The sequence below is a fragment of the Heterodontus francisci genome, chromosome 38 (genome assembly GCF_036365525.1).
Source record: "Heterodontus francisci isolate sHetFra1 chromosome 38, sHetFra1.hap1, whole genome shotgun sequence".
NCBI classification, from domain to species: domain Eukaryota; kingdom Metazoa; phylum Chordata; class Chondrichthyes; order Heterodontiformes; family Heterodontidae; genus Heterodontus; species Heterodontus francisci.
The window spans coordinates 7,739,871-7,766,395 of record NC_090408.1 but is presented as its reverse complement, the minus strand read 5'-3'; the positions used below and the strand labels follow the sequence as shown (position 1 = coordinate 7,766,395).

At 43.9% G+C, this 26,525-nt stretch overlaps 1 protein-coding gene across 1 annotated transcript in view; it reads right to left on the bottom strand.

Moving 5' to 3' along the window:
* Nucleotides 1-19,717, bottom strand: part of adamts17 (ADAM metallopeptidase with thrombospondin type 1 motif, 17) — a 679,121-nt gene extending 659,404 nt beyond the window's left edge. Inside the window, exons 1-3 of the mRNA XM_068017704.1 lie at nucleotides 19,537-19,717; nucleotides 18,945-19,279; nucleotides 14,797-14,956 (exon numbers count right to left, since the gene is read on the bottom strand). Coding sequence (XP_067873805.1) covers nucleotides 14,797-14,956; nucleotides 18,945-19,279; nucleotides 19,537-19,612 — 571 coding nt within the window. The 5' untranslated portion in view covers nucleotides 19,613-19,717. The remainder of the gene's footprint in view (nucleotides 1-14,796; nucleotides 14,957-18,944; nucleotides 19,280-19,536) is intronic.
* Between the last annotated feature and the right edge of the window lie 6,808 nt (nucleotides 19,718-26,525).

The following is a 26,525-nucleotide window of genomic DNA, read 5'->3' as shown; positions in this document are numbered from 1 at the left end:
GTTTAGGAGTAACAAGTGACAATACGGAAGTCTGCATTATTTTTACAGAGCTTTTAACTCACTGTTCCTCCTTGGATTCAAAAATAACGAGCTGCAACACCTTGCTAACTCTCCTGATAAGATACTTCACCTAAACCAGCATCTATACCATGACTCCTAGTCGGGGTTTTCACTGGCCCGCAGAGCTCCATGACAGCACTTCTAGTGATACAAGAAATAGCTGAGGGGGAAAGGACCCAGGGTAAATCGCTACTTGAGAATAGGGCTGTTAAAGCTACCCACGCTTTTACTCCAGACACATTTCATGGGAGCGTTACCCCCACGCCAAAAAAAAGTCACTCAAGTTGATCAGGATAAAGTGAATCAAATACACACTTTTTACTAAATTTAAAATGCAGGTGTGCTTGTGACTGGGGCCTCACATTTTCTACTGCATTAGCAGAATCAAATTAACCTGCTTCTCAAACTTGGGACTGTCCTCAAGACTTTACCTCCACCATTGAACAATTACACCTTCTTAATTACTTCAGAATGAAAAAAACAACTAGTTGTATGTGCTGCTTAATTAGAACTATACCCATCCTTAGCCAGCTTGCCCCCAAAGTATTTTCATGTACCAACAGAAGGTTCCATTTCCTGGAAATGTTTATACATGGAAATATTTCTCACTGCGACAGTCTGGCTCAATGACCAGCTGCCTATCGAATAGCTACTGAACTTAATATGTGCAACACTCAAGAGTGGGGGAGGCCTGACTGTCTTCCCATTAGTTGGCTAATCATTGTCTGTAAATCCATATTGCTATATTATAGCTTGACTATTTACTTATTTTAGCAATGGATATTTCAGAAGTAAATCAACTTGGACTACACATTTACTTGAAAAGTATTTATTTTTATATTTTATGATTTGTTAATATACAGCCAGCTGGACTGAAAAAGATGGCTGCAAGAAGGCAGGCCAAAATATGTTGAGCAATTGTACAGGTGGCGCGTGCTGCAATGTGAACAGGTTTGGAGTTTAAGAAACACCTTTTTTGATGGCCAGATTTTCAGCTGGTTACTCGATGTTCTTTGGTTCCTTTTACAACATGCCTAATGAATGAAACTGCTTGCAAATTGACCAGAGTGCTAATTTCAACCAATTGCTATTTTTTGATCATACAAGATATGTGATGCTTTTGAAGTGAGACACTATTAAGAGATTAAGATTATGAAATAGCAAGGTTAAATCATTTGATGAAAATAAATCATCCATATTAAGTTTTGTAGACCGATAAAACGTCCCGTATAAAGTCTGTACAAAAGTTAACTGTAGTCTGCTTCTGACTAGGCTTGTACATGCTTACATTTAGATTCATTATCACCGAGCTGGAGGCCTCAGTATCATTGTTTTGGTCATATGCCTAGATGTCCTGCTAACCTTAAAACACCAATGTTTTTCCATACAACTTGAGATCACAGCTGAGATGAAACTGTGAGAAGGGTCACTGAGGCTGAAGCCTATAATATAACTGCAGCTAACGAGAATAAATGGAGTAAAATCATAGCCATAGATTGGGAGATGGAGAAGGGAGACAGCAAGAGGGTTTAACACACCTGACTAACGTGTTCCTCTTCTGCAGTAGAGAATCCTGCATGATCTTGGTACTGGGTGCAAGTACAGGGTTAACATTTCATATTTACTAAAATTGCAATATTTTAAGAGTGGTGAATCATTCCTGGTTTACAGGCACAGGACTGCAGTCCTCGTCTACATTACAAAATTCACACTGCTTACAGATACTGACTCACTAAACACAAAACTATTATAAATGTGTAAAGGTGGGGTCATTGAATAATTTTAAGGCAGAGTTAGATAGATTCCCTTACCCAACAGGAATCTAAGGTTATCAGGGGGTAGTTGGAAGTGTGGAATTCGAGACAGAAACAGATCAGCTATGAGCTTATTGAATAGCAGAGCAGGTTTGAGGGAACGAATGATCTACTTCTGCTCTTAATTCATATGGGGAGGGGGAGGGGACACCTACTGTCAGAAACCTGATTGAGCGAAAGGATGCAAGGTCTTGAACCGGTTTTGAAAGTTGAAGCTTGCAGAGTAGATGACCAGCAGGATCACCAGCAATTGTCTAATTCACAGATGCCCAGGTCGAAAGCGCTCCAAGAAGTGAGCAAAGAGGCCTTCGATTTGTGAAAAAGTCTGGAAGATTCAATCCATTAACCCATTTCAACTAAGAGGAGTTTGGGACTTTTCACCACAGGATTTCACCAGCAAAAGAACTGTGTAACGTACAAGTGTGGTGTGAGGTTTACAAGTATTTTTAATAAGCAAAGAAAATATCTTTTTTGTAATTCAGGTATCAGCTACTTACAAAGTACCATTTAATGAGGATTTTTTTTTTAGTTTGGTGGTTATAAGAAGTCTTAAAGCATGAAATCTTGTCATGTAATTCTTCAAATTGCTCTGGGAGTTCGTATCTCATTTTTCACGTTAACTATCTCACTGTTCAAACAGTTGCAGAACCATAGAAATTAATAGCAAGCATTAAAGAGAAAACCCAGCTGACCCAAATGGAACTACGATGAAGTTACACCTGCTACAAGCCCATTCAGGCTGATGGGATATGGGCCAAATCTTCAGTTAAATAACAGTCCCTTCATGGAATATCTGCCCAAGTAATACATCCTCTGAGCTTGATGACTCATCTAAAATCTCATCTTCGGGCCTTTTGACAGCCCAATAGGGAGAGGATCCACTGGGTGGAAGGGCAGTCATAACCTTGGGACACCCCTGCCCCTCCCCTGAGCCCAATCACCTTTTATTGGGGACAGTTGACTCAGGACCCCAACAATGGCCTCTTGCCTCCCAGGTTCGGGCAGGAGTCACTCTTGCATCATTTAAATAAAATGAAGAGGTAAAATGGAGCAGCTCTCACACTGGAGATCATGGAGGCTTTGTATCCACCCCAGTCCCACCCCAAATTTTAAAAATCAGGGCTATAAATCACTTCAGGACAGACGTGTTACAGGCAGTTTGTTTGTTTTATTGTAGTATGTAATAAAAAGAAATGCTGCAAATACTCAGCAGGTCTGGCAGCATCTGTGGAGAGAGACGCAGAGTTAACGTTTCAGGTCAGTGACCCTTCTTCAGAACTGGATGCTCCATGACTTTCTGGTCTATTCAGTGAGCTCGTCCTATCTACACCTTCTCCTTTGTTATCTCTTGCCCCACCCCCACTTTACTCACTTATAACCTTTTACATTTCTAATATTTGCCAGTTCTGAAGGGTCACTGACCTGAAACCTTAACTCTGCTTCTCTCTCCACAGATGCTGCCAGACCTGAGTATTTCCAGCATTTCTTGTTTTTATTTGAGATTTCCAGCATCCGCAGTATTTTGCTTTTAAAGGCCTGTATGTGTAGTACTGCCTGAAGTGTTTCAGTTGAGAAACGAGTCCCTTTAAATCTGTGCAACACAAACATGAGAACAATGGGTTACATTTAGTGACTTTGTGCAGAGGTTCATGCAATCGTAGCCCATAATCAGGAGTCACAGTGCAAGTGGTTTTCAGTGCTCAGTATGCTCAATTATAGGCTGGAGATATCTATGATGATTGTTTGGGCTGCTCTAAAGTCTTGCAATGTTGCCACTATCATGGTCCCCACCAAAAGGGTTGGGTACTGCAGCTTAGATTGACCTCCATATGGTTTCAGACAGGAGTTAATCCTCAGACATGTCTACGTGCTTAATAGCCCTTTAATGAATCATTGAATGATCAGCACAGAAGGAGGCCATTCAGATCATGCCTGTGCCAGCTCGACAAAACAGCTATCCAATTAGTCTCTCCTCTTTCCCCTGCAAATTCTTCCACAAAATCTGTGACGAGGTTGCAAGACTGGCTCAGATGATTGATCAATGCTGCACTCTGCAGCACACAGCTGGGTATATACAGGTCACCCAGGGAACATGCTCCACACCATGAGCTGCTGTTTCCAATTTAAATCAAGTCAAGCAGCAAAAATCAGAACGCAAGCAGGATTTTTTTCAGAATACAGTAAACCAACATGCACTAAACTGATAAGGGGTCCTTGGGTGAATAGTTATTTCCTAACAAAATTTCCATTTCATTAAACATTACAATCTTGCATTACAAAAACGTTTTACAAATATAATTAACCCCTCAGGGTCATATGGTCACAGATATTTTGGATTCTGACTCTAGAAATATCCTTATGCTGAAAAAAGGACAATGAATTCTCTAAAAACACTACAGTGTAGAAATGATTGCAGGCAATATCGTTGGTCAAACACAATGCATTTGTATGCCATTCCTCTATCTAGTCCTTCAATTCGGGTACTGATCAGTTTGTGTTAAGAGGGCTAACACTGCCACTGAAATGGACAGACCACATCAATGGAATGTGCTGAGTGTTTGCCCAATATCACGAATACATTTCTAGGTTTAAAATTTCACTTGTTAAAATTGCATTTCCTATCCTAAATATCCCATTGTTCAAAATAGAAAAGCAACCTTACTTAGCCCCAGAAGCCTTGCAGTTTACAGCCCAAGAAATGACCATTTTGTCCATATGTCTGCACGATTCCTACCACTGCCAACGTTCGCCTCCAGCACCATCTAAAAGCAATCCCACTGAACCACTCTCTCCCTGGAGCCCTACATCTTCCTCTGCCTCAAAAAACTATCCATGTTTTGCCCAAAAGTTAGAACCTCTCCCTGGGACAACACATCCCATGCTCCAACAGCCCTTTATGTGAAGAAATTTCTCCTAACCTCTCCTCACTCTCGTGTCAGCCATAGCTCAGTCAGCAGCACTCTTGCCTCAGAGTTGAAGTGTGGGATCGAGCTCCCTTCAAGAACTGCAGCAAAAACAAAAATCTGGGCTAACAATCTAGTGCAATAGAAGGAGTGCTGCTCTGTCAGAGGTGCTGCCTTTTGGATGAGAAGCTGGCCCAGATTTTGCCATGGTAATTACTCCACTGAAACAGAGCAATTTCTGGAGACTGCGCATTCGCAAAAATTCAGAAGTTGCTGTCAGTGGTTTTTTTTTTATGCGTTCCTGGGATGTGGGTGTCACTAGCAAGGCCAGCATTTATTGCCCATTCTTAATTGCCCTCGAGAATGTGGTGGTGGGAGTGTTCCAGGATTTTGACCCAGTGACAGTGAAGGAAAAGAGATACAGTTCCAAGTCAGGATGGTGTGTGGATTGGAGGGGAACTTGCAGGTGGTGTTGTTGCCATGCATCTACTGCCCTTGTCCTTCTAGGTGGTAGGGGTTGCGGGTTTGGAAGGTGCTGTCTAAAGGAGCCTTGGTGCATTGCTGCAGTGCATCTTGTAGATGGTACACACTGCTGCCACTGTGCGTTGCTGGTGGAGGGAGTGAATGTTTGTGGATGGGGTGCCAATCAAGCAGGCTTGTTTTGTCCTGGATGGTGTCAAGCTTCTTCCAGGCAAGTGGAGAGTATTCCATCACACTCCTGACTTGTGCCTTGTAGATGGTGGACAGGCGTTCGGGAGTCAGGTGGTGAGTTACTCACCACAGGATTCCTAGCATCTGACATGCTCTTGTAGCCACAGTATTTATATGGCTCCTCCAGTTCAGTGTATGGTCAATGGTTACCCCAGGATGTTGATAGTGGGGGATTCAGCAATCGTAATGCCATTGAATGTCAAGGGGAGATGGTTAGATTCTCTCTTAAGATAGTCATTGCCTGGCCCTTGTGTGTCACAAATGTTACTTGCCACTATCAACCCAAACCTAGATATTGCCCAGGTCTTGCCGCACTTCTACACGGACTGCTTCAGTACCCGAGTAGTCATGAATGGTGCTCAACATTGTGCAGTGAACATCCCCACTTCAGACCTTATGATTGAAGGAAGATAATTGATGAAGCAACTGAAGATGTTTGGGCCGAGGACACCACCTTGAGGAAATCCTGCAGTGATGTCCTGGAGCTGAGATGATTGACTGCCAACAACCAAAGCCAGCTTCCTTTATGCAAGGTATGACTCCAACCAGCAGTGGGTTTTGTCAGATTCCCACTGACTCCAGTTTTGCTAGGACTCCTTGATGTCATACTCAGTCAAATGCTGCCTTGATATCACCTCACCTCAAGTTCAGCTCTTTTGTCCACATTTGAACCAAGGCTGTAAGGAAGTCAAGAGCTGAATGGCCCTGGCGGAACACAAACTGGGTGTCACTGAGCAAGTTATTACAGAGCAAGTGCCACTTGATAACACAGTCGACAACACCTTCCATCAATCTCCTAATGGGGTGGTAATTGGCCAGATTGTATTTGTCTTGCTTTTTGTGCACAGGACTTACCTGGGCAATCTTCCACATTTCTGGGTAGATGCCAGTGTTGTAGCTGTACTGGAACAGCTTGTCTAGGGGTGCGGTGGTGGTGGTGGTGGTGGAGGCAGAGGGCTGTCTTTTGAATCACTGCAGTCGTTGTGGTGAAGATGCTCCCACAATGCTGTTAGGTTGACAATGTCAGGATTCTGACCTGACAACAATGAAGAGTGATATATGGTCAAGTCAGGTTGGTGTGGGACTCAAAAGGAACTTGGAGTTGGTGGCATTCCCATTACATTGCTATTCTTGACCTCCTTAGTATTGGAGGCCACAGGGGAGGGAGGTTTGTCTAAATAACCTTGGTGAGCTACACCAGTACATCCTGTCGCCACAGTACCCTGGTGATGGAGATGTTGATTTTGAGGCTAATGGCAGGAGTGGCAATCATGCAAACTGCTGTTGCACCCACCCAGCTGGTAATTCCATGGAACTCCTGACAAGAGCTGTGCAGATGGTGATGTCATCAAGATTTGAGCTAAGAGTTACAAGGTATCCACAGCCTCCATCTGCCCTGTTGCACACGGTGGTTAATAATGGTATCCAGGAGGCTAAGGGTGGGAACTAGGCATTGGAAGCCAAAAGGTGAAGGTTGAGTTTTCTCTTGTTCAAGATCATTATCCCACGGAACTTAAATGCCACTTACGCAGGTTTGGCTTGGCGCTATCCAGGTCCTGCTAGGGTCTACTTTTGGACCAGAGGAATTATGAACGGAGCTGACATTATCAGATTCCTCAAAAGCAATTCACAAAGTTCAAAGCTAAGCTAGCAAGCTCCTCCTGCAGTCACAGTTTAATAGAACTGAGGGGCTGCAAGCCAGGAAAGAAAAAAAGGATGATGGTGATCCCAAGATTGCAGTTCCTTTGAACTCAACGTTCAAATTCACCCAGACATTCACCCTCTCCTTTCCAGTCAATAGCTCAGAGTGCGTCAGGGAATTACAGATGGTAATGAGAAACCAACACCTCATCCCAATTTCATGATTTACATATTTCTGAATACATTTCCGACTTACTAACAATGACTACATTTCAAAAGTACTTAATTAGCTGTAAAGCACTTTGAGACATTCAGTGGTCATGAAAGGCGCTATATAAATGCAAGTCTTCCTTTTCCATTCCCAACCACCAACCTGCATGGAGGTGCGCTGTTCCCCACCCCAGACCCGAATGGAGGCGCGCTGCTTTGAATCTAATTTTCTGTCATCAGCTCACTCTCAATCATGGAAATCTTCAGGTTTGACGGAGCACATGTAAGGGAACCCAATTTGAACTCTGAAAATTGGTGCTGGTGGCTTCAAAATGGGGTCAGTAAACACACCCTCGAGGCACTGCAATTTATGGTTAACAGAAATACCTGCTTGGTTCAGGTGGTAGGCACTTTACTGAGCAAATCAGGTTGTTATGATGGAATTAGGACCCCAATTGCAATTTTAAGAGAAAAAAAAAAGACATGGGCAGTTCTATTTTATTTAAATTAGCAGCTCTTCCATTGCATTACTCAGTGAAAGAGGATTTGCCATTTCAGCTGTAAATTGCCTGGACTGAGGCAAGTGGGGCACAGAATGGGTATCCCTGTGGCCAAACCAGAGCTTGCTCCTGTATGATGTGACAGAGAGCTACTCTCCCAAAGACAAACAAACTTGTGGCCAGTAGATCTCTTACTGAAAGCACATTTACTGGGGAAAAGGGGGAACTTGATGTTAATGATACAAATTCCTAACTTCTCCACTGGGCTCCAGGTAACAAACCACCAATGCTATCGCCATGCACACCCACGCAGTGGTTTGTGCAGTTGGGATGAGACCACTCAGTGGACAGTGAAAATTTCATCCCATCTTTGAACTAATCGCAGCAATCTGAACTTGGATTCTCCACCTGCATTCGAAAAAGCAAATCAGCTGAAAATGGCACACACAACCCTTGAGAAATTAGAAAGATTTCAACAATTAATACAGTTTCAGAACAGAGATCATTTTACTTTCCCCAACAGAAAGTATTTGGAATAAAAGTTACTTGGTGCTGTGTTTGATAGTGTACTCACACAAGGTGCATCGTTAAGATGCTAATGAGCAAGTGTTAATGTTTGTCCCTCAGACCCCCAACAAATGAAGGGTTCATGGACTTTTGTCACTAGAATTGAAACTATCCATTTAGCCATCTGTCCTCCCTTTCTTTCACCCAAGCCAAAGCATTCAAGGACAGCTCTCTCCAGCTCCCCACGAGACCCTAGCAAAGGTTATTAGGTTTATGGAGCCAAGACAGGTGGATGGAGTTAGGATACAGATGAGCCATGATCTCACTGAAGACAGAACAGGCTGGACAGGCTGAATGGCTTACCCATATTCCTACGAGACACAGCTCCTGCTCCCACAACCCTATTTACACCCAATGACTGACCAACTTCCATTCCTGGCCCCCATATTTAATGGCACACATTGGAACAGGAGCAGGCCATTCAGCCCATCGGGCCTGTTCCGCCATTAAATACGATCATGGCTGATCATCCACTTCAATGCCTTTTTTCCCCCCACACTATTCTAATATCCCCTTATATCATTTGTATTTAGAAATCTGTCAATCTCTGCTTTAAACATACTCAATGACTGAGCTTCCACAGCCCTCTGGGGTAGAGAAGTCCAAAGATTCAAAACCCTCTGAGTAAAGAAATTTCTCCTCATCTCTGTCCCAAGTTTGAAATGGTGTACACTGGTTCTAGACTCTCCAATCAGGGGAAACATCTTAGCTGCATCTGTCTATCCCTTTAAGTATTTAGTAGGTTTCAATGAGATCAGCTCTCATTCTTCGAAACTCTAGAGAATGCAGGCCCAATTTCCCCAATCTCTCTTCATAGGACAGTCCCGCCATCCTGGTAACAGATCTGGTGAACCTTCGTTGCACTCCTTCCATGGCAATAATATCCTTCCCAAGGTAAGGGGGACCAAAACCACACAGTACTCCAAGTGCAGTCTAACCAAGGTTCTATACAATTGAAGCAAGACTTCACTACTCCTGCACTCAAATCCTCTTGCGATAAAGGCTAACATACCATTAGCCTGCTTAATTGCTTGCTGCACTTACATGCTAATTTTCAGTGACTACTGATAAAGGACATCTAGGTCCCTTTGCACATCTACACTTTTGAATCTCTTACCATTTAAGAAATACTCTGCACATCTATTTCTCCTACCAAAGTGGAGGACCTCACATTTTTCTGTCCAAATCCCCTTGAAGCCACTGCACCTTCCTCAACACACATTCCCACCTAGTTTTGTGTCATCCGCGAACTTGGAAATACATTTGGTCCTCACATCCAAATCATTGACATATTGTGAACGGTTGGGGCCCAAGCACTGATGCTTGCAGTACCCCCCTAGTTACAGGCTGCCAACGCGCGAATGACCCATTTATTCCTACTCTCTGCTTTCTGCCTGTTAACCAATCCTAATCCAGGTCAGCATATTATCTCCTATCCCATATGCTTTAATTTTGCTAACCAACCTCCTGTGGGGGACTTTATCAAAAACCTTCTGAAAATCCAAGTATACCACATCCACCAACTCCCCTTTATCAATCCTGTTAGTAACATGCTCAAAAAACTCCAACAGGCTCGTGAAACATAATTTCCCATTCATAAACCCATGTTGACTATGCCCAGATTATCTGAGTGTCCATTTATCACAACCTTTAGAATAAATTCCAGCATTTTCCCCAACGACTGATGTAAGGCCAACAGGTCTGTAATTCCCTGTTTTCTCTTTCCCTTTCTTAAATAGTGGGGCGACATTTGCGACCTTCCAATTTGCAGGAACCGCTCCAGAATTTGGGAAGAGGATCACCAAAGCATCCGCTATCTCCATAGCTACATTTCAACACTCTGATGTAGAATATCAGGTCCTGGGGATGTTTCCTCTCTTCAGGTACTGTCCCCTTCCCTTCAATAAACAAAAAACCCACCCTTGACTCCTCAGTCCTTGCAAAATACCCCACCTCTAACCTCCTTTTCCTCTCAAGTCCCTGAATGTATTGTCACTAATGAAATCCATGCTCACCTTTCCAATCTCAAGTCAGTCTTCCATCCCTGCCACAGCACTGAAAAAGCCCTCAAAGTCACAAATAGCCAAGTATCTGTAGTGAACTATCCATCCTCATCCTTCTCAACCTGTCTGTAGTCTTGATACAGTTCTCCACATTATTCTTCTCCATTGTCCAGCTGGGTGGGACTGCCCTCACTTAATTCCTTTCTTATGTATCTGATCATAGCCAGAGAATCATCTGCAATGGCTTCTCTTCCCAGTTACCTCTCCAGTCCCTTAAGGATCTATGCGCAATCCTCTTCTATTTCTCATGTATACGCTGCCCCTTGGTGACATAATCCAAAAACACATCAGGATCCATGTACATTGATGACACATCAGCTCTACCTCACCACTACCACCCTTGACCCTTCCACACCCTCTAATTTGTTGAATTGTTTGCCCAACATCCAGTACCGGATGAGCAGAAGCTGCCCTGAATTAAATATTGGAAGACTGGAGCCATTGCCTTCAGTCTCCAACACACACATAGTTCCTTAGTAATCAAATTTATCCCTCTCCCTTGCCACTAAGACTGAACCAGACTGTTCACGGCCTTGGCATCCTATTTGGCCTCAAGATAACCTGACCACATATCCTCTCCAGCACCCGAGACCACCTACTTCTGTAACATTGTCCTTCTCCACCCCTGAATCAGCATATCTGCTGAAACACTCATCCATGCCTGTTACCTCTAAATTCAACTATTCAACTCTCCAGCCTCCCACTTTCCAACTTTCGTAAAGTTGAGTTCAGTCAAAACTGTGCCTATATTTTAACTGACCCCAATTGGTAACCGGTGCAGCAACACGAGTTTTCAAATTCTCATCCTTGTTTTCAAATTCCTCCATGGCCTCACTCCTTCCCATCTCGAACCTCCTCCAGCTCTACAAGCCTTCTAGAACTCTGTGCTCCTCCTGTTCTTGTGCATCCCTGATTTTCGTCATTCCATTGGTGGCTGTGCTTCCACTGTCAACGTTCTAAGCTCTGGAATTCCCCCTCTAGACTTCACCTCTCTCCTCCTTTAAGACACTCCTTAAAACCTCCCTCTTTGACCAAGCTTTTGCTCACCTGCCCTAATATTTCCCTTATGTGGATCTATGTCAAATTGTTTTGACAATCACTCCTGTGAAGCTATATAAATGTAAATTATTGGACTGTTGGGTAGCCAGTCTCAGTAATCAATAAACGATGCTCACACATTGTTAGAGTCTCACCCGTCTCAGGCACTGAACAGGAGGCCTGGCAGATTTCCTATTCTACCTACGGATAGCAACAGGTAAACAAAGATGGATACAATGCAGGATAGGAGGCAGAAATCATTTTGTTGAAGTCATGTCAAACAATCCATTGACATGGGGAAACATGACGTAATCTTTATTTTGTATTATCCAAAGATAAATTGTAGTGTTTGAATTACGAGTCAGATTAGAACACCTGCACTGTATGTTCACCTGTATGAAATAAAGCAGCATATAGATTCCTATAAGGCTTATTCTGACAGTGTTTGCTTCATCTGCCTTCAAACAGGTTAAAGTAGAATACTTGCAAAACACCAATTTGGTTCAGGTCACAAGGGGTATTAATGTTACACACCTAGGTTGCATGACCATTATGATAAGGCAGTGTGAATCAACCCCCATAAAAAAAAAAGACATTTACAGGATCTGATGACACTGAACCCAAGAATGTATCTACAGCTGCCCCAATTTGTAATACACACCATAGTTGCATTTACAGTTTCAAAGGCAGCATTTTCACATTTCATCTTTCCAAAATCTTTAATTGTTGAAACAGTTCTGCATTAGCCATAATCGTCAAACCAACTGCATGTAATACCACAAAGCCTGGAGCCTGTCTTCAGCAAGTATCTATTACTGTTGCCGTAAATGTTTTAATACACAGCTAACGTCAACTGGAAAAGCTCAATCACCAAAACCAGGAAAACACAAAGATCAGAGACACATTTTTCCAGGCGCTGAGTGTCGGATCCAGTCTGAATTAAATGCAAGAAACAGCTGCCTTGCTTCAAAGACGCAATCCCACCACCACCTCCTTACACTCAGTAGTTTAAACAATCACTGCATTAACTATTCCTACAAACATCCTTCTCTATCTTATTAATTCCACTACTCATTTATTGTCTCAGACTCTAACAGATAGAAACCCAAGCTAAAAGTAGCAAAATGGAATTTGCAAAGGATAATGGACAAGGTCTGTTCTTGAACATCAAAGCAATTAATCCCTTCTGCACACTTAATGCATCAAAAAAAATTCCATGAATGCTCTCTATAGTTCCAGTGCACATCAAGTGAAAAATTTGTACAGTAGGACAGACACTAAAACAAAACTAGAGCTAAGGAATTACAGAAATGCATTGATCCAACTATATTGAGCAACTTGTATCAAGTCTACAGCACAGAAACAGGGTCAACCGGCCTAACACGGCTGTGCCGGTGTTTATGCTCCAAACAAGCCTTCCTTCATCGAACCCCATCAACATTTCCTTCTCACCCTTTCTCCATCATGTGTTTATCTAGCTTCCCCTTAAACACATCTATGTTATTTGCCTCAACTACTACTTGTGGTAGTAAGTTCCACATCCTAACCACTCCCTGGGTAAAGTAACTTCTCCCAAATTCTCTGTTGGGTTTATTAGTGACTCATGTTTCTGACCTCTAGTTTTAGACTCCCCCACAAGTGGAAACATTTTCTCCATGTCCAACCCATCAAACCTTTTCATTATTTTTAAATATCACTTCTGAGGCTCCTATTTTCTAAAGAAGAGTCCCAGAGTATTCAGCCTTTCCGGATTTGTAGATCATTTTTACATTTTCTCCAATGCTTCTACATCCTTTATATAAGATGGTGAGCAGAACTGTGCACAGTACTCCCAAGTGTGACCTAACTAATATTCCATACAGGTTTCACATGACTTCATTTTTTCAATTCTATCCCTCCAGAAATAAACTCCAGTGCTTTGCTTGTTTTGCTCTAAATGGCCTTATCAACCTGCATCACTGCTTTCAGTGATTTGTTTATCAGTACCCCTTGAATTCTTTGCTCCTCTAACCCAATTCAATTATCCAAAAGGAGTATGTGGCCTTCTTCATTCTTCCCACTAAAGTGCATCACCTCACTTACCCATCTTGAAATTCATTCGCAAATTACTTTATGCTTTCTAATTTGAAATCAAATTAGACTGATGAGCTGAAAATCTTCATTAGCCCTGAAGTTCACAAATGTTTATTCATCCAACATGGGAGTGTCAATTGTCCTAATCCAGTCCCAACAGATTGGAAATGGGGATCAGGCAGCAAAGGGCAGTTAAAATCAAAGTTCAGCCATGATCCTAACGAAAGGCGAAGCAGGCTAAAGGGGTTGTACGGCCCAACCTTGATATTTATGCTCTAATGACAAATTCCCCATTTGTGACATTTGAAAGAAAGGATAGGAAAGGTCTGCTTGGAGGTTTTAATTAGAGGCTGTGATCAAACAGTGTGTTATCGATAAGGTAAACTGAACACTTGGATTAGAAGTGGGACTCATCACTGGGTACAAAGTAAACAGAATGCACTATTTCACAACTATCACCCTTGGCGAATTGGCGTCATAAACAATGACAGACAGGTAGAGAAATCAAAGAAGCATGGAAACACAGAACTTTCCTTCAGAGTATTCCATACTAAGGAGCCATTAGGTCAGCAGATTAACCAATAGGTCAAGCTGGAATCCCAAAAATATAACTCTCAAAATAAATGGAACACCATTTGGAAACAACAGGATAATTTTTTTTTTTTTTAAAAACTATCCAGCAGCACAGAATTTAATGCAATGGGAATGCGCATCAGGAATTCAAGCCTGGAAATCAGATCTGATGCGAGAGTGCTTGCCCTTGATATCAAGGCAGCATTTGACCTAGTGTGGCATCAAGGAGCCCTAGACAAACTGAAGTCAATGGGCATCAGGGGGAAAACTCCCCACTGGTTGGAATCATACCTAGCAAAACGGAAGATGGTTGTGGTTGTTGGAGGCCAATCATCTCAGCCCCAGAACATTGCTACAGGAGTTCCTCAGGGTAGTGTTGTAGGCCCAACCATCTCCAACAGCTTCAATGGCCTTCCCTCCATCAAAAGATCTGGAAGTCCATATAAATAACATCCACCGATATTCCCCTGTCCACTACTTTAGTCGCCTCATCAAAAAATTCAATCGGATTCGTCAGGTGTGACTTTACCTCTACAAATCCATGCTGACCACAGTTCCTCTTGCTGCTCTTGATATGAATAATTTAGGCTTTAGCCCAGCTGCTCACACACACCCCACCCTCTTTGGAGCTGAAATTGATTACCTTTGATCACTTTGCAGAAGTCATGGGGGAAGCGTTTTTTCTCCGATGTGGGGGACCGTTTGTGCCTGTAGATTTGATGAACTTCTCCACTAAACGACGAGTTCATTTTATTTACAGGTTCTATTGACAACAGATCATCCCCAATCTGGATGTATCCGAACTGGGAAAAAAAATTCAAAGCAGTTTTCATTGATTAGGAAAAGTTTATTAGGAAATATTTATATTTTAACCAATCCTGATGTTAATATCACATCACTACTTACCACCCACCCCCAACCATTGACCAGAACCATAGGATCAAGAGCATAGAAAGAATTGAGGTCCTAAATATAGAGGAATGTAGGTGTACTATTACAAAAATGCTGCATCACTCATTTCTACTCCAGAGCATCAGAATTTGACAGCAAACACAATAGCCGATTGCTTTGGAACAAGATGGCCCTTAAAATCTACCCCGATCAGCTTGTGGTCACCTGTCCTATGTAGTTTGGTGTAAATTAGTATCTGACAGTGCTAATGAAGTGCTTTGGGATGGTTTACTATTTTAAAGGTGTACAAATTCAAATTGTTGTTTCTGGTTAAGAGAACACGCTACAGGACAGTTGGCTCACTGAACCTCTGGTGCAAATTGAGAATTGCTGTATGTGATTGATTACATGTAAAGACAAAGGAGGGTGTCATGCAGGCCCCTATGCTAATTTTGTCATATGAACATTGATTTCAAATTTGCTGGGAAAAAGAGGCTCGTTATAAGGGCTGCCAGACAATTAGCTGAAAAACATTTGCATACTAAGACAGCGCTTGTGGAAACAAAAGGATCATTCCCTGATACATTCAACATTCAACCCACAATGGGTTTTGATCACCAGACATTGAAGGTGTAAGGAAGCACATTCCAGAGACTGCTAAGGTGATACAATCCACAAAAGCCAGGACTGGTTAAACCAACTGGTCATATGACAAACTGGCTGGTCCAGGGATTTTTAAACTAGCCACAATGTTTTTGAACTCAGACTGTTTGCTCCTGGAGTTAGAAAACCTCTTCTGTCTGCACCCATCTCTTTCTCACCAGCCTCTAGTCCCACTGAAGAGACGCAAACCTCAGAAGTCTCCTACACTGAACAAAGATTAATACTGGGCCCCAACAAAAAGCAACACCTACCTACAATCAAGGACTCTACAGCAAGCTCACAGTAACCAAAACCATCTTCAGATATTGCCTCAAACTTTTCCACTATTTCTTCTGCTCTTCTGTCTCTATCTGTATGTGTGTATTGCACATGCATGCTAGCGTGGGTCTGTTTGATACCCATTGGCGTTAATAGAATTAGAGTTTAAGTTTAATAAAGTTCAACCTTTTTTCTTTAAACCTGTTTGGCTAGTTTATTTGCCTTATAATTGGAAGTTAGTGAACAAGGATTCACCAAGGGGGAGCTAAAAACACTGTTTAAAATTAAACCCCGTTACGGTAAGACCAGGTGAAGGCTGAGAGGAAACCCTAGACCCCTTTCCCACCTGGTCGTAACAGAGGGAAATTAGGCTCCTTGCTCCCCCATCTGCTACAAGGATTTATCCTCAAGCACTTCAGTGCAATCCAGTGAAATCAGCAAAGTCATAGCTTTTTCAATAACTGATCATGTTGAGAGTCTTTCAAAGCCTCTTAAAGCACCCATATATTCAGTTTGTATATGCGGTTGCTTTGCACATGAAAAAAAAAACCTTGTTTTTAATATACCGTTAAGAAATTTCAACACTGCAGAGTTTTTGTTTTACAAAAGTTTTGCAGAAATGTGATCATAGGGTTAACTTTACTAAATCACAACTACATTTACAATGTTAGGGAACTATTACAAAGTAAATACTTGTTTTTCTGCTTCATTAATCTAACAAACCATTTTGCTTACTAAACCTGGACTCTTAACAGTTACCGTCTGTACCTCTTCTTCTTTGGCCTCCTTGTCTCGAGACACAATGGGTAAGCGCCTGGAGGTGGTCAGTGGTTTGTGGAGCAGCGCCTGGAGTGGCTTATAAAGGCTACCAATGCTGCCTAAATTCAAGGGAACCAAAGCAAACAATTCCTCATTGTGCTTTTCTCTTAACCCATAATGTAAAGCTACGTGGAATGAAAGACTTCCACTAGGAGGAGAACTGTGACCTTGATTACCCTGCCTGGAAACAGCTGGCCCATCTGTCCAAACATCTGTTTATCAACAGAAATATTTACCTTTATGTCTCAAGTCCAAGAATACAAAATGGGCTCAACACCACTGCTGGACGAGATTTGGTAATATCTGGATTTCAATAATTCAATTTCTGGACAGTGCAAAATATATTTTCCTTACAATGAATTCGGGTATTTAAAAAAATTTGCTTTTATATAGCACCTTTCACAACCACTGGGTGTCCCAAAGCACTTTATAGCCAATTAAGTACTTTTTTTTGAAGTGTAGTCACTAGTATAATGCCGAAAACATGGCAGCCCAATTTGCACATAGAAAGCTCCCACAAACAGCAATGTGAAGGTGACCAGATAACCTGTTTGAGATTGTTGGAGGGATCAACATTGGCCAGGACACAAAGGATAACTCCCCTACTCTTCTTCCAAAATGTCATGTGATCATATGCATCCACTTGAGGGGGCCTTGGTTTAGCGTCTCATTTCTACGGACGGCACCTCTGACAGTGCAGGGCTCACTCAGTACGGCACTGGAGCGTCAAAGCTTGATTTGTGCAGAACCAGGAATCTATGACTCAGAGGCGAGAGTGGTCTCAAACGACGAAATACGGCGCAAGACATTGGTTTTCAGGGTCCACGCACCAGTCATTCTACCAGGGTTGGTCACCCTACAACAGGTTAATCACAGGTGGAAACTACCTCGAAGTTTGTGCTTTGCAGATTCCCCCACTCAGCCTCGGCGCTGAGTTTTTACAGTAAATTACTCCGGGAGTTAACCTACAAACTTCTCAAAATGGATTTATTTTCCTTTCAATGAATCCCAATTGTTTTAAAAGTTCAATCTAGGAAACAAAGATTAACTGCGAATGAACTGTGTGAAATCGATGACAATATTGTACAGCTTTCATCGAGACGTTCCGTTTTCGTAAGAAAAATGCCTCGGAACCTTTCGGTTCGAAAAATAATTATGCAGAAATAGTCAGTCTAAATTAAATCAACCAATGAGTGTGTTAACGGGCACAGGATTCAAGTTCAGACTGACTGCCAGTAGCTGTGTTTCTATAATAAACATCCAATTAAATTCTCACTCTGGAGTCAATAGAAGTCACTTCTGGCTCTGAACTAAGTCGCTTTGGGTTTCCAACTTTTCACAAAGTAAATCTGATTGGATTTGAAAACTTTTCGGGAGGCTCTCACCATCGATCAGTTACAGACCCCCTCGTTTAGCCTCGAAAGGAAGACGAGGTATCAAGGGAAGCAGCTCACGTCCTCTGGCTGCCAGTCGAGTTGCAGCTTTCCCTGTTACTGACTTGGAGCCAAGCCCCCAGTTCAGCTCCTGCTGCCAATGCACATCTCTGTACACCTGACCCAGCCACACAGTCAGTGATCCAGTCCAAGCCTCCTCATTCCAAACCATCCTGCCAGGGTTTGCTGCGTGTAAATTGTTACCAGGTCCCCCGGTTTTATTCCTAGTCAGTTCCCTTTACTCCAGCACTCAGCCTGGGTTAAACGCGCTTTCCTGACAGTCCTGAACCAGTACATGAATATCACAGCAAATTCAAGCTATTGAAGTGATATTTGGGGAAAGGGGCATCACCCATCACCCTTATAGCCGCTCCCCCATCCCAAAAAAGCTCCCGAAGTAAAAAAAAACTATTAATCCCTCTCTCAAAGTGACAGCACTCTGCAGTTTGCCCCCGAGCTCAAACCGCACTCCATTAAATATCACTGAAGCGCTTTGTTAATGGAGTTAGACTCAACACAATTAAAGTTCAGACTGGGTCAACCCGCTGTAAACTAGCCCGAGATAGAGACGGACTAAAGGCTGAGGGGTTCAGCTTCATGTTTTATCTGTAATTCCCCTACGACTTTATTGGACATTCAGCCTACCGAGCTAGTATAGAGGTGATGGGCCGAGCGACCTTTCCCCCACCCACCCCGTGCTGTCAGATGGTATGAAGCGAGTTATTACCAGTCCGTTGCAGGTGCTGAGGGAGGCGAAGGAGCGGCTGTGGTTGAGGACGTAGCCGGTGTAGAAGCAGAGCCGCTCGGCAGGAAGCGGGAGGACGCTCCGCTCCCCTTCGCCCCGCTCCTCCACGGTGAAAGCCGGCGACAGGAAGCGCAGCTCCCGCGTCAGGTACAAGCCCAGGTCGGTGCCGAAAGCCGGCAGGCTGAGGTAAAGCTGCTCCCCGCTGGCCGCTCCATCACCGGGCGGCATCCATCGCCGCGCCCGCCGCTGCGCTCCTTCCCCGGACAGGCGGACTCGGTGCTCCGGGATCCTCCGCGGGACCGTCAGCTCGGCGGCTGCTACACGGAGGGGGGAAAGGGGGCAGGTTAATGGGGCACAGGACAGACCGAACCCGCTACCGAGTACCCGGAGGGGGGGGAGGGGGGGGGGGAGAAGGACCGAGTGCCCGGTAACCGGAGGAGAGAGATGGGGTGGGGGACGGAGGAGGGGGTAGTGGGGGGGGGGGGGGGGAGAAAGGAGGGGGCAGCCCGGAGCCTCCCCCTTCCCCGGAGTGCCTCTGGGGGGGGGGTAAAGAGGACAGAGAGCGGGCGGGTACCTGGGCCGGGGCACCACTCGGACAGCAGCAGGAGCCAGGCGGCCAGCACCAGGCGAGGCAGCGAGCGGCCACACATGGCTCCCGGCTCCGGCAGCTGCAGCTTCTCCTGCTTAAGTCGGAGCGAGAGCGCCACCGACACTGAGAGGTCCCGGCCGGCGGGGAAGCCTAATCCGCTCCGCACCGGCTGGACACGCCCACATGCCCCCGCCCACCACAACCAGGACACGCCCACCTAGCCCCGCCCACCACAACCAGGACACGCCCACCTAGCCCCGCCCACCACAACCAGGACACGCCCACCTAGCCCCGCCCAACACAACCAGGACACGCCCACATGCCACCCGCCCACCACAACCAGGACATGCCCACCTGTCCCCGCCCACCACTGCCAGGACACGCCCACTTGTCCCCGCCCACCACTGTCAGGACACGCCCATCTGTCCCCACTCACCACAGCCAGGACGCGCCCACCTGTCCCCTCCCATGATTGCCAGGACACGCCCACCTGGCCCCGCCCACCACTGCCAGGAATCTCCCACCTGAGCCCAGTGCCCCAGGACACGCCCGCCAGACCACGCCTACCACTTCCAGGCCCGCCCAGTGCCCAGGACACACCCACCTGGCCACGCCCTGTGCCGCTGGCCCCGCCCAGATAGTTGTCGGCGCGTTCCATTTTGCGAACAGGTTGCCAGCGAGGAACGTTCGGATTGGTTGACCAAGCTGTCAGTCACAGTGCCAGCCTGGTTGTCTCTCCTTTGAAGATTAGTTTCTCGTATTGGTTACGGAATGATTTCACATAATGTTCTGATGAAGGGTCACTGACCTGAAACGTTAACTCTGCTTCTCTTTTCACAGATGCTGCCAGACCTGCTGAGTGGTTCCAGCATTTCTTGTTTTTATTTCACATAATGTACTGATGGATTCAGGTGTCCCGTTAGTTTCCTGAAGCTGTCACAGCCAAACTCAATGCTAATTTGAAACATGACCACAAGTTGCTAATTGACTCCATCAATTTCGAATTGCTTTGTTACACAGCAAGTAACAGTGCAGGGGTGCGAATTCAGTGACAAATACAGCTCTTCTGTGACTGAACTGTGACGCTTTTGTCAGTGTCCAGTCAAGGAACAAAGAACAATACAGTAATATAAAAGCAAAATACTGCGGATGCTGGAAATCTGAAATAAAAACAAGAAATGCTGGAAATACTCAGCAGGTCTGGCAGCACCTGTGGAGAGAGAAGCAGAGTTAACATTTCAGGTCAGTGACCCTTCTTCAGAACAGTACAGCACAGGAACAGGCCATTCGGCCCTCCAAGTCTGTGCCAATCTTGATGCCTGTCTAAACTAAAACCTTCTGCACTTCCGGGGACCGTATCCCTCTATTCCCATCCTATTCATGTATTTGTCAAGATGCCTCTTAAACGTCGCTATAGTACCTGCTTCCACCACCTCCCCCGGCAGCAAGTTCATGGCACTCACCACCCTCTGTGTAAAAAACCTGCCTTGTACATCCCCTCTAAACTTTGCCCCTCACACCCTAAAGCTATGTCCCCTAGTAACTGACTTTTCCACCCTGGGAAAAAGCTTCTGACTATCCACTCTGTCCATGCCACTCATAACTTTGTAAACCTCTATCGTGTCGCCCCTCCATCTCCGTCGTTCCAGTGAAAACAATCCGAGTTTATGCAACCTCTCCTCATAGCTAATACCCTCCAGACCAGGCAACATCCTGGTAAACCTCCTCTGTACCCTCTCCAAAGCCTCCACGTCCTTCTGGTAGTGTGGCGACCAGAATTGTATGCAATATTCCGAGTGTGGCCAAAGGTTCTGTACAGCTGCAGCATGACTTGCCAATTTTTATACTCTATGCCCTGACCGATGAAGGCAAGCAGCATGCCGTATGCCTTCCTGACTACCTTATCCACCTGCGTTGCCACTTTCAGTGATCTGTGGACTTGTACGCCCAGATCTCTCTGCCTGTCAATACTGCTAAGAGTTCTGCCTTTTACTGTATACTTCCCACCTGTATTAGGCCTTCCAAAATGCATTACCTCACATTTGTCCAGATTAAACTCCATCTGCCATTTCTTCGCCCAAGTCTCCAACCGATCTATATCCTGCTGTATCCTCTGAAAATCCTCATCACTATCTGCAACTCCACCAACCTTTGTGTTGTCCGCAAACTTACTAAGTCCAAGCACTTAATCCCACCCCGAGCCTGGTAAAGGAGTAACCAGTAAATGGCAGGCTGCTGCTGGCAACAACCTGTCTCTATAACTGAATTATAATTAACACTGCAATTGAATACAATAATTTATTAATATTACTACAAACTGTCATCTTAAACCCCTGTCCCCTCCACCGTCACCTCTAACAATAAGTGTGAGGAGCTCATGTCCTTTTTGTTACTAAGATCAAGACCATCACCTGCCTCTGCTGTGTCCCTCCTTTCCAGTAGCTCACCTCCCAAAATTCCTATAATGCTCCTCCGTGTCCTAACCCTGAACTCACATCTTTCACTAGTTTCTCTCCTATCTTCCCTCATGCCCTCTCAGAGCTCATCTTGTCCAAGGGAACCAGATCTTGCTCCCTCAACCCTATTCCCACTAAACTGCTGACCACCCAACTTCCCGTCTTGATCCCCATGTTAGCCAATATTGTTAATGGTTCTCTCTCTTTTAAATCTACCATCATCACCCCTCTCTTCAAAAATCAAACCCTTGACCCCACCATCCTTACTAATTACAGTCCCATCTCCAACCTCCCTTTACTCTTCAAAGTCCTTGAACTTGTCGCCTTCCAAATTCATTTCCATCTTTCCTGGAACGCCATGTTTGAATCTCTCTAATTAGGTTTCTGCCCTTCCCACAGTACCGAAACAGCTCTCATCACAGTCACAAATGGCATCCTATGTGACTATGGCAAAAGTAAACGTTCCCTCCTCATCTTTCTCAACCTGTCTGCAGCCTTTGACATGGTTGACCTCACCATCCTCCTCCAATGCGTCGCACTGTCATCCAGCTGAGTAGGACTGTTCTCACCTGGTTCCATTCTTATCTATCTAATTGTAACCAGATAATCACTTGCAAAGGCTTCTCTTCCTGCTTCCACACCATTACCTCTCGTGTTCCCAATGATCTAGCCTTGGCCGCCTCCTATGTCTCATCTACTTACTGCACTTCGATAACATCATCCGAAAGCACAGCATTAGTTTTCATGTGTACGCTGACAACACCCAGCTCTACCTCACCACCACCTTTCTCAACACCTTCACTGTTGCTAAATTATCGACTGCTTAGCCAACATTCAGTACTGAATGAGCAGAAATTTCCTCCAATTAAATATTGGGAAGACTGAAGCCATTGTTTTTGGACCTTGCTCCAAACTCTGTTCCTGGCAACAGTCTGAGATTAATTCAGTCTGTTTGCAATCTTGGTGTCACTTTTGACCCTGAGATGTGCTTCCGACCATATTTGTGCCATCACTAGAATAGCCTATTTCTATTTTGTAACATCACCCAACTTCAGCCCATCTTGGCTCAGCTGCTGCTGAAACCCTCATTTATGCCTTGGTTACCTCTAGACTTGGCTTTTCCAACACACACTTGCCTGGTCACACATTCTACCCCCAATAAGCTTAAAGTCATCCAGAATTCTGCTGCCCATGTCTTAACTCGCACCAAGTCCCATTCCCCTATTACCCCTGTGCTCCCAGACAAGTAACACCCAATTTTAAGATTCTCATCCTTGTTTTCAAATCTCTCCAATGGTGTTACGCACACAAGAAATGCGATGGTACGACAATTGTGAAGAAAATTGGAAGAGTTGTAAAAACTGACTTTGTCTTTTAAAAATGAACCTTTCTCTTAAAAAGTGAGTAATAATTAGCAATACCTAATATGGCCACCGAAGAACATTTGTGTATTTAAACTATCCGACAGGAAGAAAGGAAAACCTTCAAAGCTAAGAGGTGTCAATTGAACCCATTCTAAGCCCATTCTAAAGCATTCCAAAATTGATTGCCTTCTTCTGAAACAAAGAAGGTGTGAAGTAGCCATATCCTGGGCCATTGTGCGATAACCATGGGGAAGAGACCAAAGCATCTCCTACCAGGAGGTGAGAAGTAACACAGTTGCACCTTAAAAAAGCAGCCTAGAGCGAGAGAGACTCCAGAAAAAAGAGAGATGAAAAGCATCATCCAGCAGCTTGTTTCCAGCAAATCAGAAGGTAGGTGCCCTGCTGTAGAATCCTACATCTACACTAGACAACAGTGAACTAGAAGTGATCCACCATCTTCAACTGAACCTTCAACCAAGAGAAATCTACAATCACCTCAGGCCTGCAACCCACAAGAACTCTATTTCCAAGAAAAGTCAATAGGTTTACGTGACCTCACTGGTAATTTACCTCCCCCCCCACCCCCCCCCCCTCCACCCACTTAAAATAACTTACCTCTTCTTCCGCTCTATCTGTCTTGTGTGTGTGAATGTGCATGGGTCAATGCATGGAAGCGGTTGCGACAATTTCAGGATAAGGCATATTGATCAATGAACAACTGATTTTCTGTTTTTAAACCTATTTGACAAAACACCAAAGGGTTAAACCCTGATAACAAAACACACTTCCTGCTGTCAGATGGAGAGTTGAATAGTGGAACCACCCACATCTCACCATGTGGCTGTAACAATGGCCTCACTCCTCCCTGTAATCTCCTCCAGCCCCCAAAACCTCCGAGATATCTGTGCACCTCTAATTCTGGCCTCCTGACCATCCTTGATTTTAATCACTCCACCATGGTGACTGCACCTTCAGTTGCCAAGGCCCCAAGCTCTGGAATACCCTCCCTACACCTCTCTGCCTCTCCACCTGGCTTTGCTCTTTTAAGACACTTCTTCAAACTTACTTCTTTGACCAAACTTTTGGTCATCTGCCCTAATATTTCCTTATGTGGCTCAGTATCAAATTTTGTTTTATAATGCTCCTGTTAAACACCTTAGGACAATGTTTTATGTTAAAGTCCTCTACAAATATAAGTTGCTGTAAAAATATTTGAGCTGGGAAAAATGCTGTTTGCCTGGCAGGGCAGTTGGTAGTAGGAGGTGATGTGATGAAACCTCCAGGAATAAGTCCAACCAGAGCTGGTAACCTTTAGCACCATATGCAATCTGAAATATTGTGTCTAGTTCTGGATTTTAGGATGTCCAGATGATGGCGAAGAGAACAGAAGATTTTTATTAAGATGACACCAGGGGTGAAAGGCTTTAGATATGAGGAAACTGAGGTTTATTTCACTGGAGCAAAGAAGCTTAAGCAATTTCTGATGGAGTCACTCAAAATTACGATATTTTGTTCAAGGAAATAATGAAAAACTATTTCTATTGGTTAGTGAGTCGATAACTAGAGGCCATAAATTTTCAAATCATCACCAAAAGAATGAGTGGAGAGGTTTAGAGACTTTTTTTTATGCAGAAGATTGCTGGGACATGGAACTTCATGAGGGAAGCAGGTTCAATAATAACTTTTAAAGAAGACATGGATAATTATTTGAAAAGGGAAAGTCCCACTCCAGAGACAAAATTTTGACTAGCACTCGAAGTGCTTTACTGAGAGAATGCTACACAGGAACATAGCAACATTTAGCCCCGCAAGCCTGTTCCACCATTCAATGAGATCATGCCTCATCTCCCTTAATATCCTTGGTTAACAAAAATTTATCAATCTCAGATTTAAAATTAACAATTAATCTATCATCAATTGCCCATTGCAGAAGAGAGTTCCAAACTTCTACATGCTTTATGTAGAAGTGTTTCCTAATTTCACTCCTGAAAGATCTGGTTCTAATTTTTAGACTTTGCCCACTAGTCCTAGACTCCCCAACCAGTGGAAATAGTTTCTCTCTATCTATCCTATCAGTTCCCCTTAATATCTTGAAACATTTGATCAAATCACTTCTTTACCTTTTTAAATTCCAGGGAATACACCCCTAGTTTGTGTAAACTCATCCTGTAATTTAACTTTGAAGTCCAGATATCCTTCTGGTAAACCTACTCTGCACTCCTGCCAAGGCCAGTATATCCTTTCTAAGGTGCGGTGCCAAGAACTGCTCACAGTATTACCAGGTGTGATCTAACCAAGGCTTTGTATAACTGAAGCATGACTTCTACCCCCTTGTATTATAGTCCTCTAGCTATAAGGACCAGCATTCTATTAGCCTTTTTGATTATTTTCTGTGCCAGTTCATGACATTTTAATGATCTATGTATCAGGGCCCCAACTCTCTTTGGACCTCCACTGTTTCTAACTTTTCAACATTTAGAAAGTACCCTGTTCTATCTATTTTTAGATCCAAAATGGATGACCTCACATTTGCCTACATTGAAACCCATTTGCCACAGTTTTGCCCATTCACTTAATCTACTAATATCTCTGAAATTTTATGCATCCATCTGCAGTGCTTACATTGCCACCTATCCTTGTGTCATCAGCAAATTTGGGTGTGTGACTTTCTATCCCATCATCTAAGTCATTGATAAATACAATGAATTGTTGTGGCCCCAACACAGATCCTTGTGGGACACCACTAGTCACATCCTGCTAATGAGAGTATCTGACCGTTATCCCAACTCTCTGTCTCCTGCCGCTCAGCCAATTTCCTAATCAGCTCAATAATTTGCCTTTAATTTCATGAACTTCAACTTTAGCTAACAGTCTCTTATGATGGACTTCATCAAATGTCTTCTGCAAATCCATATAAATGATGTCCATAGACATTCCCCTGTCCACTACTTTAGTCACCTCTTCAAAATATTCAGTCATGCTTGACCTACCCTTTACAAATGTTGGTTCTCTCTGATCAGCTGGAAATTTTCAAGGTCCTATCCTTAATTATAGACTCCAGCAATTTCCGAACCATAGATGTTAGTATAACTGGACTATAATCCCCTGGTTTTCCTCTATCATCTGTCTTAAATAGCAGAGTGACATGTCCAAA